The sequence below is a fragment of the Chenopodium album genome, chromosome 12 (genome assembly GCF_948465745.1).
Source record: "Chenopodium album chromosome 12, dcCheAlbu1.1, whole genome shotgun sequence".
Taxonomy (NCBI): domain Eukaryota; kingdom Viridiplantae; phylum Streptophyta; class Magnoliopsida; order Caryophyllales; family Amaranthaceae; genus Chenopodium; species Chenopodium album.
The window spans coordinates 4,897,531-4,914,198 of NC_137845.1; the positions used below are offsets into that span (position 1 = coordinate 4,897,531).

The following is a 16,668-nucleotide window of genomic DNA, read 5'->3' on the forward strand; positions in this document are numbered from 1 at the left end:
CAGCTGCCCAATCCCCTACCCGTGACTCCAGCCACCCAGCCCCCAACGACAATGTCGGCGCCGGCGTCGTGATCCCAGCCCCATTCGCAGCCCCCTCCCCTCGAAAACCCGCCTCGATCCCAGCCAAAAACCCCAATAGAGAAAATCTCAAACCCTTTAGCTCTCTCCGGCGAAAAATTCCGCTAAAACCCCCCTTCAATCCGCTAATCACTTGAATAACTTCCTCCCCTTTTCCCCTCTTCAACATCTTCTTTAAGCTTGATCAATTGAACTCTAATGGCGGATCTAGGTTTAACCCTAGTCGGCGAGGTGTTGTTTGGTGCGGTAACGAGAGTGGAGAATGTGGGTGAAGGAGAAGGAGGGAGAGCGGTTTTTGTGGAGTTTTCCGACGGAGAAGTGAAGGACCATGGGGAGGGCGGTGAGGGAGTTGAGATAGGAGATCATGGTGCTGAGTTGGGTGGTTGTTGCGGTGGGTTTGATGTTGAACAGGACGATGTGCCCGATGGTGTTGGTGGTGGTGGACATTGGTGGTGGTGGACATTGGAGAGAGAATGGCGGCGGAGGTGAGGGTGGCGCTAGTAGGGGGAGGGTGGCTAATGGGATAAGCAAGGTGTTTTAAGGGTGGCTGGTTTTTGTTTTTTTATTATTATTTTTTTTAATAAACTTAAAGGAATCTGTTAACTGATAGTGATTTTTAATAAACTCTGATTTAGGTGGTAGCAAAGTTCAAAAAAAAAAAATAAACCAATAACAAATGTGAAGCGAGGTGTTTTTCCTGATAGAAAATGTCAAAATTTCCTAATTTATATATCGAATTAGTCTAATGACATCATCTTGAAAACTATTGACCTTGAGTTAGGTTGAAAACGCGTAAAAATATTAGTGAGACCGGATACGGGGTAATACTAGTACGGTATATATACATGGAAAAGACAGCATTCAATCTTGCTATAGAAATCAAGATTATAGGTCTAACATTAAACTATAAACATGAATAGTAGATTTTCCTAAGTAGGCGTAACATCAATCAAAGTAGGGCGCTATAGCAAAGCACCTGAAACCTTTTCATAGCCCCTGCTAAAAATTTAATTTCTGAGGCAAAAAAGAATGAATGTATCAGTAATTCAGTATACTATATCGACTACATACCTATGACATCAATCAATAATTCAATATACTCCTAATTAATTTAAGAATCCTATTATTTTTATAATTTTTTTTTATTTTTTTTGTTTTAAGAAAAATTGTTAAGAAAGTTGTCTTTAATAAATTTGTTTGTTCTAAATCGCACATCCCTAAAACATTCTGAAAGCAATTAATAAAAATTTGGGAGAGAGAAAAATAAAGAGTTTTGTTCTTGTGTGATAGTGAAGCTCAAAATGTCACTTCAATTTCACTCCACTCATTCTTTCAATCATCATATCATCCATGAATGCCAGACCGTCCAATACAATTCCCTTTTGTCTCTTTCCTTTTTTTAACTTATTACATGTAAGTATATATCTCTCTAAATTTGTACTTAACGATTTATAATTCGCTACATACAAGTATACAAAAGAAGTGTAACTTTATTAATTATGTACTCCGTATTTATTATAATTTGCTTGTTGATACATCTTGTGTACGTTGAAAAAAAAATATATAGTTAGTATGTCAGATCTAGCTAAGTGGTTATTACAATAAATTCATTTCAACGTATATATTTAAAAGGTTAACTTCTTATCATACGAGTATTAATGATTAAAATTTAATGAGCCATGAGGCTAGAACAAATTACAAATGAAGTCAGAGAGTTATGATCTTACTGGTATATATTTTCATAACGATGTTCATACAATTTATCACAGTAAGTCGTAGTTAGACCAATTGAGCAAGAATTTAATAAGAAGTTTAAAAACATTAAATTTTGTGATCAAGTGAATAGTTTATAGTTATCTTAAACACTTTTGTTGAAATTTATAGCCACTTATGACTGAAAATGGTAATATATCTACACACTCTATAATGACAACTTTATGATTTTAACTAATTTGGCCTAAATATACACCAAATATGGCCCAGCCATAGAGTCCATAGACAACCTGTTAAGTTTGTCTTACTACTAGTTTAAGGTAAAGTTTGGTGTTTCATTTTCATCAATTAACTCATTATTTCAAAAGAATTGAAAATGTTAGCTAAACTTTTGTCAAAAAAAAAAAAAAAAAAAATGTTAGCTAAAATTATTGATATGATGAAATGATAAGTTATTTATTCAAGAAAATTATAATGATAATAAGAAATTGAGCCCAGAAATACCAACTATTGAGCCGTGTGTATAAAATAGTACTCCGTATGTATTATATTTTGAAATAAATCTTTGACTCTTTATTTTACCCTTCCCCATTTTTCATTTTAAAATAGATCTTAAACTTTTTTTCTAAGAGTTTTTTTTTTTTTTTTTCAAAGAGATAGAGAACATTCTTGTGTTACATGAAATAGTTGTTTACTCTCCATTCAGATACTAATTTCTTTACTTTAATTACTGTACCGTACAACGTACTTTATTATTATTATTATTATTATTATGAAGGCCGGTTGTTTCATCATCTATCATTATTATATTACAATACCATATTATCAAATTCAAAGTCTCTCATAAAGTCATAAGTTTATACTTAGATTGATTTTTTTTTTTTTTTTTTTTTTTTTTTTTTTTTTTGAATAGCAAAAATATTACATTAGTTAAAAGTTATACAACATCTACAACAGAGAGTCGACGTTAACAAATACATAAGATATTGAATCAAATAAAATTTTCCTTCATAAAAATTACGATCATCGAGTAGATCTTGCACTGTGGAACATCTCCCTCTTATATCGCTGGAAAATACAGCCTTGTTAGAGAGACAATCTAACAATCCTTTGTAACCGTGAGGATGTTTTTCTTCTGATTCATCTGTTTGTATTCGAAAACTTGATAACTTTTTCACCAACGAAATAATTTCACAACAATCCATTAGATCTAATATTATGGATTCAAAACTAAGAAATTTTTCCCCCGAAAAGAGGAGATCGATAAATCTTGTCTTTCGAAGAAGGTCGAAAAACCCTTGTCTTTCGAAGGAAATCGGAAACCCTTTCTTTGGAGGGAGAAAAGTTCAGGAAGCATTATTATAAACCTAAAAAAAAACTTTAAAGAAACAAGGATTAGGGGCTTTCCACCGGTTAAAACTGATAGAAGCCCCTTAAAATTCAACAATGGAGGATAGGGTTTTGGAGAGAGGAAGGAGAAGAGAGGAGAGGGGTTTTATTAATCTTGTCAATAGATTGAAACTTCATATTGATAAAATACTATAGTGACATTATATATATAGCTAGGGAGATGAATGTCATAAGGCTAATTGCTATTGGTAAATAGATTTTATACTTGAATATTATAGATTTAAAGAGCTTATTAATTTATAATAAGTTTAGGATTAAATGGTTAATAGCTAGCATTATTTGTCATTTTCATTGTTAGGTAGAGTATTTATATAAAAGTATAGATAACATAAAATATAACATTGTATTCCTAGAGCTATTCCTCGCTCTCTCACATATCTAACAACTTTATATAAGTAATTTTAATTTGAATGATTGAAGTATTGAACCACATACTGTAGTTTATTTGTCATATGTCCTAACAGAGTTTATATTTTTATACTAATAAATACTCTGCAACCTAATATATGTGCAAATAATCAATTAATAATACTCCATACAAATTAAACGTATTTTATAATTAGTAAACAAGCATTGTGCATGAATGCTTTTTTAATTTATGCGCCTAAACAAACACAGAGGTTTACGAATGGCCTCAACACACCAAACAAAATACACATATATATATACGGAGTACAAATTTAATTAACTTATGACCAACTATTTTTAGTAATAATTGAATAAATATCTTCATATCAAAATAATTCCCAACCTCTAAAATTCATGGTAATAATTGAATAAATATCCTGATTTTTTTTTTTAAGAAAATTGCTAGATTATTACAAATTAAATTTGCAATTGATAAGTACATATATATAGGGCCATTTTTCCCTTTACTTGTTGACTATGACAATTACATTAAAGGTGGAGATAGTAAACCTGAAAATTTTCACTAAAACCAAATTAAAAGACCCAATTTATGTTGGCTTCACACTAGCATTAGTTGCCAATTGTCAATAAGCCCTTGATGATCATATTCTCTAGTTAAGGCCTAAGGGTCCATTTTATTTGGCCAACGTACCAAATTAAAATGACCCCATTTTTTCAGCTAGTATTAACACGCTACCTTCACTTTCCTAATTCCTCCTGTAGTTTCATACCTTTTGCTTGTTATTATTCCACCCCCACCAACTTCTATTTCCCATTATACAAATATTCAAGGGCGAAATAGTTATTGATAAATCACGTAATCTATATAGATATGTCTTAGATGACACAGACTTACAATGATTTATATATTGTATTGAAACATAATCTTTAAAAATTTTCATAACAACTATTAATCCGAGTGAATTCGTTAACCTAGGTTTCATTTATTAAGTCTTATTAAAACTTAACTCGTACATTGTAAGTTGAACTTGATCAGGTAACTAGCTTCTTATTAATAACCCAGGTTTTAGTTTACAAATTTATTGAATTTGTCTAATCTTGACTTGTTAATCCTACTCTATTAATTTTAATAAAATAAGTAAAAATAAGATGAACAATTTTGAGTAGATGTTCAGCAAAGACTAGAGTCATCAACCCTCAATATAAAAAGTTACTTTATTAATTATAACATACTTATTTATTTATGCTAGATAGTGGAGTTCTAATTGGTACGGTAAGTAGGTTTCAAGTGAGCATCACTCATTTGAGCAATGTTGGGCATGAAGACGATGTAACTCCGTACATCGTAATTGACCTTCGAAGTTAATTTTCATGCATCAAAGAGCTAGATGTAAACAATTTGATAAATCTAATTAAACAAATCAAGTGAAAATATAAGGAACTATATAATGAAAATATGTAAACTTAAAACCTAAATATGGTCGGCAATAACTTTTATTTCCCATGTAAAATGCAGAGGTTGATGCAACATTGACATTAAGAGAGGAGTATTTGAACTTATGCAGTAATAACCGTTAGAACATGGACAATATAGTTAAGAAAAGTGAAATAAAAATACTCTCATTTTAATGGAAAAATGTACATGTTTTTGTCAATAAATGTGATTTTATTAACTAATTAGCCTTCGATATTAATTTAAAAATATATAGTTCGAAGTAACAATAATTTAAATTTTGATAGTTTAATAATGTAACCCTAATGTGATGGTATACTTTACCATGTAATTTCTTTTGCTTAAATACCTATCTTCACATTAGAACACCTAATTAATCTGGGGAAAATAAGACCAATCCTCAGTTATTGTCCCTCGTGTACATCCAACCGTTGTTTTAAGAACAAGAGAGGACCCGACCCCGGCCCCCAAAAAACAAGGCCTTGACTAGGTTCCTATATGGCTAAACTTCAATTAAAATCCCTTATCACATCCATAAGCTAATTAAATTGTACGACTCCATCCCACTTTGTATGATCCTTTCCCAACCGACCAGAGTCTTATGTATGGACTATAGTCTGTTACAGCTTATTTTACTTCTTTTTTTCATTACATTATCTTTCTCTCTCCTCCTCTCTCCTCCTCTTTTTTCCCTTTCTTTCTCTATCTTAGATTGATCAAATAAATTTCAAGTAATAGCACAAAATAGTGAATTTTCTTGTCTATTATATACTTGAAATTTTAATAACCTTTAAAAAAAAAAAAAGTAAAAAAAATCAGAGATAATCGATGGATTTCAGTACATCAGCAGAGCGAGTCTGCTATGTCCACTGCACCTTCTGCAACACCATTTTAGCGGTACTCTTTTCTCTCTCTCTTCTTATTTATTTATTTAAGTTGGGAAATTAGATCAGATTTTATTTATTTTTTTCTATTTCTGATCGAGTTTTAGGTTTTGCTAAACAAATTAAAAGTTTGTATTAATAAATATATTTTTGCGGTAGATAATAATAAGAAATGGAGGGAGTATAAGCTACCGTTAACTTTCCGAAAAATTATGAGTTGTTAATTAAGCAGTCTATGTAATAAAAGTAGGGCTGCAAACCTTAATTAATGAAGTATATATAAATTAGGGTTCATCTTCAATGAAACAGGTAGCTAGTCTAGCTAAAATAATTAGTACTATAATTTAATTTATTTAGTGTATGTTTAATCCAATGAAATTTCATATGTACTTCAACATTATTATGATATTGCCTCACAAACTTAACTTATTTATATAAAATCCAGTACAACAAATAAAACACTTTTTTTTTTTTTTGAATGATGACCACATCTCACTGATCTCAGTCACTTGTGATTCTTCATCTGTACCAAAGTGTTGCATTGGTACAGTCTCATTTTTCCTTGGCATGTAAAAAACTGATTCTTTTTTTTTTTTTTTTTTAAGAAAATAAAAAAATAAAAAATCCCTACTTTGGTTAAGTTAATAGCAAAAAATTTTATTTAATGATTTATTTCTTTGTACTAAGAGTATAATACAACATAAGTTTTTCTTTCTTGGTATACAAAAATTATTACTTCGTAAATGAATGATACTCCGTATTTCATATGATCTCGATCGTTTTCACTTTAACTCTTTTTTTTTTTTTTTTTTTTTCCCTCTTGACTTTTATGTTGGGGAGAAAAAGGGGGATGTCAGGGTTTGTGAACCCAAGCCAGAAACTGCAGCAAAAATGGAAAGAGATTTCTCATTTAGGGTTGTCTTTTTCATGTTGTGTACCACACTTCATGTAACTTTATACTCTACCAAGTATATTCTTTTGATCGCGTTGTTATTAGTTAACTACTCGTAAATCTTTATTCTTAGTACAAACATAGATAACAACTACGGTGACAATCCAATACGAAAAAATCCGTTATCCACTCTGTTCACACTATTAATTTTATGAGAGTATCATCAATCAAATTATTTTTCGAAACCTAATCTAAGTTATGAATTTAATTCATTGGTAAAGTGTATTTTAGCCTATTGATGTGGTGTGTCAGTGTGTGTGATAAATCGACTCGATCCTCATTTAAGATCGATCTGTAGGGCTTGTATATATGAAATGTCAAATGTTCAAGATCTTCTCCCACATGGGGTTAAGATTGGTTTTGGTGGTACTATTGATTTTCTACTCCTTAAAATTATACTTTTAAATCAATAAAGTATTTAGTTGAAGTGTAAATATAAATCAATTCTCCTTATTGCTTTTTTTCCATTTGGTCCAATCTTAGTAGCTAGGTTTTACTTGATGATAGTTTCTCAACAAATCTAGATCATCATGAGATTGACTGTAGGTCACGCTGATAATGTAATTTGAACTATTAACATGATAGCTAAATCTACACGACTATGAATTAGTATTTACAACATATCTCATTAAATCTAATTGATTAGCTATTAATACGCGGCAGGTAAGCGTACCATGCTGCAGCATGTATAATATGGTAACAGTCAGATGTGGGCATTGTGCCAATCTTCTCTCTGTTAACATTGGACTTTCACCTCCATCTATGCCTCATCAAGATAATTTCCAGGTATAATTTACTTACAATTGATCTCGTTTTATTTTATTTATTCTTTCTTTGCAATTATTTGAACAAAGTGTATGTTAAGAAATTAAAATCTATATATAGTTGCTGAGGCAGCACTATAATTATCAAGATGTGAGCAGAGATAGTAGTAGTACTATAACAGGCGGCTCATCGTCTTCAACTATTACTACAATCGCTTCTGATGATCATGATGTTCAACAGACTCGTCCCCCACCCATTCGTCGTAAGTACTTAATTTTTTCAGTTAATCTTAATTTAATTGATATATTTATACTACCTCTGTTAAATGTTATGAGCAACTTTAGGGTATTATTTGTAAGATATAAAATATTCCAAAGTTTAGATATTCTGGTTTGTTAGTTGTTATGCTTCATAGTTAATCATAGTTAGGTCCCTTTTTGTTTTTGAGGATTTAAAGTCGTATAATGAAGTTAAAATTATTTATAGATACATTTATATATAACTATATGTATGTTACGGAGTAATATAATAAACCTGAAAATCGAACTTCAATAGATCTTTAACGGCAACAAACAAGCCCTAGTTTGTAGGATTTTAGTTCAACAAACAAGCCCTATACAAGTGTTTTGATTTCATGAAAGTAACCTAATGAAGACTTGAACATCCAACTTAATTAATTACATGCTTGTTCAAATTAAACACAAAAGCATTACTTCGACTTGATCAAAGGGTAACGCGAAGCATTACAACACACACACAGACACACAAGAGCTTTAACCATGGTATTTGTTGGCTTGTTGCTTTCTAAGGCATTTAGGTAAACTCTAATTGTCTGATATGTTTATTTGTTGAGCAGCCCCGGAAAAGAGGCAACGCGTTCCTTCGGCTTATAATAAATTTATCAAGTAAGGATTACTAAATCTCCATTGCAAGGTCTAGTTAATCTCTCTATTTGTCTACTACGAAGTATATGTTACTTATAACATACCTATTCACCTGTTAGTATGAACATAACTACAGTTAGATAAGAAATGAACAATATATTTTTTAGAATATATATAGAGAAATTTCTAGTTATAATTGTTTGGTTTTCTCATGCTCACCCTTAAATTCTTAATTAAGCCATATATATATATATATGTTGTTAAGCATGAAGCATTTGCTTTTGATAAGATAAAACAATAAACTTCTAATTAATTTGTTACATCTTGAATAATACTGTAAAAATACTAATATACTAATTTGTTACCCCCAATTTTTTATTTTTTTGTTTCCCTTTCTTAATAATTTGGTTCTCTATTGAAGGGAGGAAATCCAAAGGATAAAAGCCAGCAATCCTGAAATTAGCCACAGAGAGGCTTTCAGTGCAGCAGCTAAGAATGTGAGTCTTTTTATGTTCTAATAATAACTTTAATTTTATGTTATTTCACCTAATCTGATATGATCCGATCTAATCCGACTTGATTGTGTATATCATACATACATTATATGTATACATGATAAATTCGTTGATTTTACACAATTATTATACACTCGTATGTACGTAAAATAATTAGTTACACCGACGCTGACATTAGTAAACTGTAGAAGCTAATAGTAAACATAATGTTGGCTTGGCAGTGGGCACATTTTCCTCATATTCACTTTGGCCTAAATCTGGACGGGCAAAGCGAAGCAAGGTTGGACCAACCAGTTTCTGGAGAAGGGACAAACAAGTCTCATGGATTTTACTGAATTAATAATCCTTTCTTATTTACTTTAATTTTTGTCAGTCCACACAACAATGTTAATTAGCTAAACTAATCGAGCTTAGCTAATTTTAATCTGCTCTTTATATATAATTATATGTACACAGTTTTTAAAATGACTATATTGTTGTCTATATATGACGTACACTTGTGAGTTGTAACTAATACTTGTATGTTATGGAGATAATATAATAGGGAAGAAGTGGAGTTATATTTATATATGAATTTTAATGCATTCTTTAATTATACTGTTTTCCATACATTATGTAGTTGTTCATCTCTTTTGTTTAACTCATATATTCAGTATAATTACTAATTCCATCTAAGGTACTCGTAGTACATTTAACATGACATTATATAGGTTAGTACATTTATCATGACATTATATACGTACTTGAGTATGCAATTAGGTTAAATAATTCGCATTATGAGAATTTCCTTTCAATTAGAAATCCTAAATCGATCTTGTACGTAGAGGAATTGAGAAATCTTCATTTTATACTGGCCATAGCTCACTAGCTTGCTAGTTGTTCGCGCCATCATTAAGGTTCCTCAATCACCATCCACTGCATATAGAAAACCCATGTCAATACCAAGTACACAATACTGCATAAGCCCTAGCCATTGTGTTAAAGATGGTCTAATACCTCTGTTTCATATTATTTGCAACGATTAAATATTTTTTACTCACACTTTATGTCAAATCGTTGCAATTAATATGAAGCGAAGAAAGTAATACTTCCTCTGTTTTTTTATACTTGCGACACACCTTTTATCACGCTTATCGATGAGGTAATTAAACTAGGTAAACGAATGAATTAAGCTATGAAATTTAAACCGTAGGAATTCATCCCTTTCTTCTTATAGGTGTTAAAATTTTGTAATTTAATTTATTCGTTTACCCAGTCTAATATCTTTCTTAACATGGGTACCAAAGGGATGTGTTGCAACTAAATAAAAACGGAAGAAGTATATATTGTGACCCTCTTTTCAGCCGAAAAATCTAACTTAAATGCAGTCGTTGGTCAAACTTAGATACATGAGCTTTTAGTATATGGATTATGAACTAATTCAAACTCCATAGCTCTATAAACTTATTAACCATTATCTAAACTTAAAAAAAAAAAAAAAAAAAAAAAAAAACGTAGGTAGAGAGTAATGGAGAACAGTAAATTAGTTGGGGGAGAGAGAAATGCAAATATGAATGAATGATATAATATGGACATTGATAGTTACAGATGCTATACTCAGTGGTCACTGTCACCAAACAGTGGGTCCGGGCCCCACTTTAGTCGTCGACAGACAACATCACCAGTATTTCACCGAATTTTATGGACATTATTTTATTTATTTATTTATTTATTTATTTTACCCATCAAAACAAAATTTTCACGAATAAATGATAAATTCTTCCTTTGGGATTTTCTTCCTATTTCAATGATAGATTTTACGTGTATTTATTTATTTAGTTATATGTACAATGTACTATACATTTACAAGAATATAAATATACAGAGCACTGACTTATGGACCGTCCTAAAATTTGTTTGCATGCCCCTGTTTGTACTTCTATTTTTTAGCATTTATTCGATCTTTTATATTATTACCATAACATTAGCTGAGGGTCTGTTCTGATTCACTGAAAACAACTGAATTGTAATGAGCTGAAATGAATTGAATTGAACTGAATTGTTTATGAGAGAAGAAAATTAGAAATTGAATTAAACTGATTAGTGCTGAACTGAACTAAGCTGAGAGCGTGCTCTTAGTAACTGTGTTTATCATTAATTTAATCATAATGTGCAAATCAATGTATTTAGGTACTTGATTCGAACTTGTAAAAAAGACTTGAGATGGAAATTTTTTATTAAATCATGGTTAAATATGATATATTTTAAGGTAACAAAGATGGAATTCAAATGTGTCTACAAAATCACAGCTATAATATTAAACATTTTAAAATGTGTTTAACTAATTAATTTATTTTGATTTATTATTAAGATTAATTGCATTCAGACAAAATAAATTCAAGTACTATTCAAAGAAAAAAAAAATTCAAGTATTCAAAAAAATATTGAAGATTACACACCCTTATAAGATAGCATATTCTAGAATTGAGGTGATTTTTATGCGAGATGTGGTGATTTTTTTAGGGTAATAAAAGAAGTAATAAATTCCTACTCTGTATATTGGGGATGACTTTTCACAATAAAATGCGACCAACTTGAATTGATTGGCGTGCTAGTGTATAATATACTCCATCCGTTCTCTTTTAATAGTCACTCATGTCATTTTTGGTGACCCAAAATGTTAGTCATATTTGCTTTTTTCAAGTACCATTAATATTATTTTTTACCAAAATTTTCTCCCATTTGCAACAATATTTGTGCAAATTTAACTTTCCTTTGTAAATTTTACTTTACCGTGTACTTTAATTACTTTCTCTCTCTATTTTTTTGCATACCCAATTTAAATTTACTTTTTCAATGTACTTTTGGTACTTCTTATTTATGTTTATTAATTCCGTGATTTTCTACCAAAAGTGACTACAAAAGGGGACGGAGGAAGTAGTATATTTGTTGTATAAAAAGCTTTGCAAAATATAAATTAACTGAAAAAAGAAATTTGGCAACATCATTTACTTTAACAAGAGGAGGAAAATATATTAATCACTTTTTCATATTTTCTTTTCCTTTTTGTTATCCTTTTCATGTCATTTCTATTGTCTATTCCTTGGTGTAACACAAAGTGAATTAGGGTTGACTTTTAAAATGTGAAACCAACTAGTAATATTGAGTGCATGACACTTTCTTTCTTTCTTCTTTTTTTTTTTTTTTTTTTTTTTTTTAAAAAAAAAAAAAAAAATATACATCGTGAAATTAGGTGAATGCATCTAGTTTTACCTATGATTCTTGCTAGTCAAAATTAAAACCTTTTTTTAAAAAAAAAAATAGGAGAGGATATATAGTTTTGACTTTTAGGGTTTAATACATTTATAATGTACATAAATGAATCATCAATTCAAATTGTTGTCATTAAACATTATTTAGCTATATGCAATATGTTTAAATACAGTGGTTTAAATGTTTAAGGGTCTATCTGATTGACTGAACTGAGCTGAACTGAACTTAACTTAACTTAACTTATAGAGCTGAACTAGACTGAACTGAGCTGAATTGAAAATAAACTGAAGAGAACAAGACCCGTTTATTGAAACAAAATATTTAAAATACTATTGACATGTATGTATAAATAGTGTTCTATCTCCACACTTTTCTAACAGTCACTTAAGATGATTTCATTAGGTGTCAACTAATGTTTACATTTCTAGGTATTCATAATCATTTCCCTTCCAACTCAATTATCAATACCCATATTTTGCGGAAAAAATGTGAAAAGACATAATCATGGTGATTTCATTAGGCTGGGTACATTAAGTAAAGTCATGCATTGGTCTCAATCAAAACAATTTAAATGATCGTTCAAAAGTTGATCATAGTAGAATGGCCCCAATCATCAGAGCAAATGAACATTCAAAAGAATTACTTGTATTTCCCGGTTAAAAAAAAAAAAAAGAATTACTTGTATATGTTTAGGATGAAACCTGTCAATAAAATAAAATAAAAATAATAATGAAATTATTGTGCGTGAATAATAGAAATGGATCCGATTTTCCATTATATATATGCTCGATTAACTAAATTAAAACAACGCTGCATGCACAAAAGTAAAGGGCACAATATATAATTTCTGTTTGTGTTTTTTCATGGTATTTAAAAAATAGAATGAGAAAGTGTATGAAATACATTAAAAATATAAAATAAATAAAAAAGGTAAAAAGTACAATTATTGACAAAAGTTAGAGATAAAAAGTGAATGAGGTTCATCAAAAAAGGTGAAAAATACAATTATTGACAAAAGTTAGAGAAAAAAGTGTAAAAAAGTACAAGGTAAGTGAAAAATTCAAGGATAATTTTGAAAGTACAATGAATATAGTAAAAAATAAATAAAAAAATGAGGATATAATAGTCTTACATACTATCCAAAAATAGATATACATTTTGGGTCTCCAAAATAGGAAAATATATAGCATACTAGTATATAAACTTACTCCCTCTGTTTTTTTTTTTTTTACTTTTGAAATGCATCACTTTGAATTTTGCACTATTCACATACTATGGTTGACATAATTTTGTCACTTCTATAAAATAATAAATGTTATTATATAATATATCATTAGATTAATCATAATATTTAGTTTCATAATATAATTTTGTTATAATTTTTATTAATAGAAAATTAAAGATATTAATTGATTTGTTTCCAAAAAAAAAAAGATATTAATGGCTAAAATTGCATCTCGGCAAATGTGCCAGTCAAACTGGTGCAAATAAAAAAATAAAAAAATAGAGGGAGTATGTAATATGGGATGGAGGGAGTATAAGATGTGCTTTAAAAAAAAAAAAAACCTCAAATGTCATACTGTTTTCATGTATTACAAAGCATGTCAACAATAATTTAGTTGGTTAAAATACGATAATATTGAAAGGTATGGAGTAATATCCTCTATTGAACACCTGAAATTGAATTAAATCTCGTATATAACTACGAGTATATACTATATCATCATTTTTATTTATTTATTTATTTTAAGGTAAGGTAAAGACCTTGATCGTACTTCAATTTTCACGGTTTTTTTGGTCCGATATTTGCGGGCCAAACACTTTGAGAGGTAAGAGATCTCCACTCTCAAAGTGTCCCTAGTAGGATTGAACCACCAACCTCAAGGTTTGAACTTAAAAGGTGACAATCTTACCACTAGACCAAGCTTAGCTTGATTAATATATGATTGTTCTTGATGCTCTTGTTAATGTAGGCATTGTTGGTTATAGTTGCATGTACGAGTATTATCTAATTAAAATTTTTGTTATCATTTTAGGTCTTATTCTATTAAACTACTATGCTAAAATTTATTATGTTTTACTCTGTTAAAATCTGCTCTGCTAATTATTACGGAATAATAATTTGTTTTGCTTTGTTCAGAATTACAAAAACCGGACTTTTTTTTTTTTTTTTTTTTCCTTTTACATTTTTCAGCTAGTTTATGTGTTGAGTGGGAAAGAGGGAGATGTCAGTGATATCTGCATATACTTACACTATGCTGTTTGAGAGGGGGCTGCTGTTTGTAGTGGCAGACCTCATCAGATCCCTCTTTCTAAATTATTAAAGTTTACAAAAGCAAAACTTTATTTTATAGTATTATTTATATTTAAAATGATACATGATTGATATTTTTATGACAATTTATTAACACACAAACACTATACTACATGATTTGACGTTACAGATTCTGCATGCTTGACCTCAAAATTGGGTCCCCTTCTATATATCGTATCCTAGCTACCATAGGCTATAACATAATACGTACTACTACTCATACCGTGTTACTGATGAAAGAGAGAAAATTTTGTACAGAAATTTAACATGTGTTATAAACTGCTTACCAAAGAGGCAAAGAAGTTTACGGCCAACAAATATAGGCCAGATTCTGTCTTCTTCATTTATTTAAAATCTTAAGACCTTATCTGTTTCCATTTTGTATATTTTTTTTTCTTTTCTTTTATAAATGAAGTGTTCTTCTAAATAATCTGTTTTGGATCTTTTATTACTGTATAGGTTAGTAATGATACGAAATATTATTACCGATAAAAACAGAGCAAAAAAAAGAATGCTTTAATTCCACACCTGAAAGTCTGAAACACAGAACTTATAAGGTTGTGTGAGAGTGATTTATTTTTTTATTTTTTTATTTATTACTTGTTACTCGTATTATAATATGAGCTGTGCCCGGTTTATCTTCTAGATTTTGTTTATCTAGGGGTAAAATCATCTTTTCAAGTATTAGTGAAGGGGTACATGCATCTTTTCATGTATTAATTGAGGGGTACATATGTAATTTCTTAAATACAAGTTGAAAACAGTAATTGAACAGCTCACCAAAAGTACTGAATAAATAACTACTTTTTTTTTTTTTTTAAATATATTTACAGAAATTGCTACTAGATTAAAAAAATTCGTTAATCTAGTTGATAAACTTGTATTTGCCCTTATAATATCATACTTGACATTTCAGTTGCAAACTTGCACTTTTAAGTAGGGGTGTCAATCGGGTTTGTGATTCGATTTTGGGTTCGGGTTATCGGTTTTTGGTTTGTAACAGGTCTATTTTTAACGAGTTGGAATTATTATCGGGTCAGTTCGGGTCGGTTTTAAATAATTTCAGGTCGGTTCGATTTGGTTTATTTTTATTACAGTTTCTTTTTTGGGTCAGATTCTAATCGGGTTGGGTTATAAGTGGTTCGGGTCATAATCGGTTCGGGTTAAATTCGGTCGGTTCAAGACGGGGTTTGTCAGTTTAAAGCGGTTTTTGGGTCAAAACATATCGGGTTTTAATCAAGTCGGGTTGTAATCGGTTCAGGTCATAATCGCTTCGAGTTGAACTCAGTCGGTTTGACAATTGGTTTTGCCAGTTTCAAATGGGTTTCGTTAACCTCAACATTCATTCTTTGATTAGTTATTCCAGTAGATCATACGGAGTATTAATTAGTTGTTTAGCTTTATGTCTCTTTTTTTTATAATGATTTTCAGAATCAAATAATAATAACAAATTTAGAGTTAGTTTTATTTTATTTTATTTTATTTATTTAGATTTTTTTATAAATACAATATAGTGTTCCATAAGCCATTACTCGTAAAAGGACGATAATATTTTAGCATAAGAGTTTCAATGACATCAAAATTCCGAACCTTTTCAATATAAATACTTCGTAATTCAAATTAAACCCTTTTGTTTTACAATTGATAAAATATATCCAAAAAAATATAAAAAAATAAACTCTACGGTGATAATGGGTTACGGACTTAGGGTTATAAACGGTTCTGTTCTAACCAATTACAGGTTGTAAACGATTTGGGTTTATCGGGTTTTTGTCGGGTTTAAACGGTTTCGGTTTACAATGGGTCGGGTTGCTATCGGGTTTGAAAGTACTTGGTTCGGGTTATTCTCGATTTCGGGTTGTATCAGTTTGGCTTGATAACGGGTACGGTTCATTAACGGTTCTCAAACATTCGGATCGGTGTAGTTTCAAGTTTTAAAAAATTGGGTCGGGTTGGTTTACGGTTTTAAAATAATAGGTTGTTAGCAGTTCAGTTCCTTTTCGAAATAGTTCGAAACGGTTCGGATTCACCAATACGGATCGGTTTTTGACAGCTCTACTGTTAAGTCTTTAACAAGCT

General features: G+C 30.1%; 1 protein-coding gene across 1 annotated transcript; it reads left to right on the plus strand.

Annotated features, from left to right (window-relative positions):
• The first annotated feature begins 5,573 nt into the window (after nt 1–5,573).
• LOC145571726 (putative axial regulator YABBY 2) lies at nt 5,574–9,632 on the plus strand. Its single transcript, XM_081630758.1, has 6 exons — nt 5,574–5,920; nt 7,523–7,645; nt 7,745–7,886; nt 8,481–8,529; nt 8,930–9,005; nt 9,245–9,632. Exons 1-6 carry the CDS (start codon nt 5,852–5,854, stop codon nt 9,356–9,358), a joined length of 573 nt encoding a protein of 190 aa, XP_081486884.1. The 5' UTR covers nt 5,574–5,851; the 3' UTR covers nt 9,359–9,632.
• The last annotated feature ends 7,036 nt before the right edge of the window (nt 9,633–16,668 follow it).

Coding starts and splice junctions, on each gene's coding strand:
- LOC145571726 (XM_081630758.1), top strand. CDS start 5,852: ATGGATTTCAGTACATCAGCAGAGCGAGTCTGCTATGTCCACTGCACC. Junction 5,921..7,522: donor TCTGCAACACCATTTTAGCG/GTACTCTTTTCT, acceptor AATACGCGGCAG/GTAAGCGTACCATGCTGCAG. Junction 7,887..8,480: donor TCGTCCCCCACCCATTCGTC/GTAAGTACTTAA, acceptor TTTGTTGAGCAG/CCCCGGAAAAGAGGCAACGC.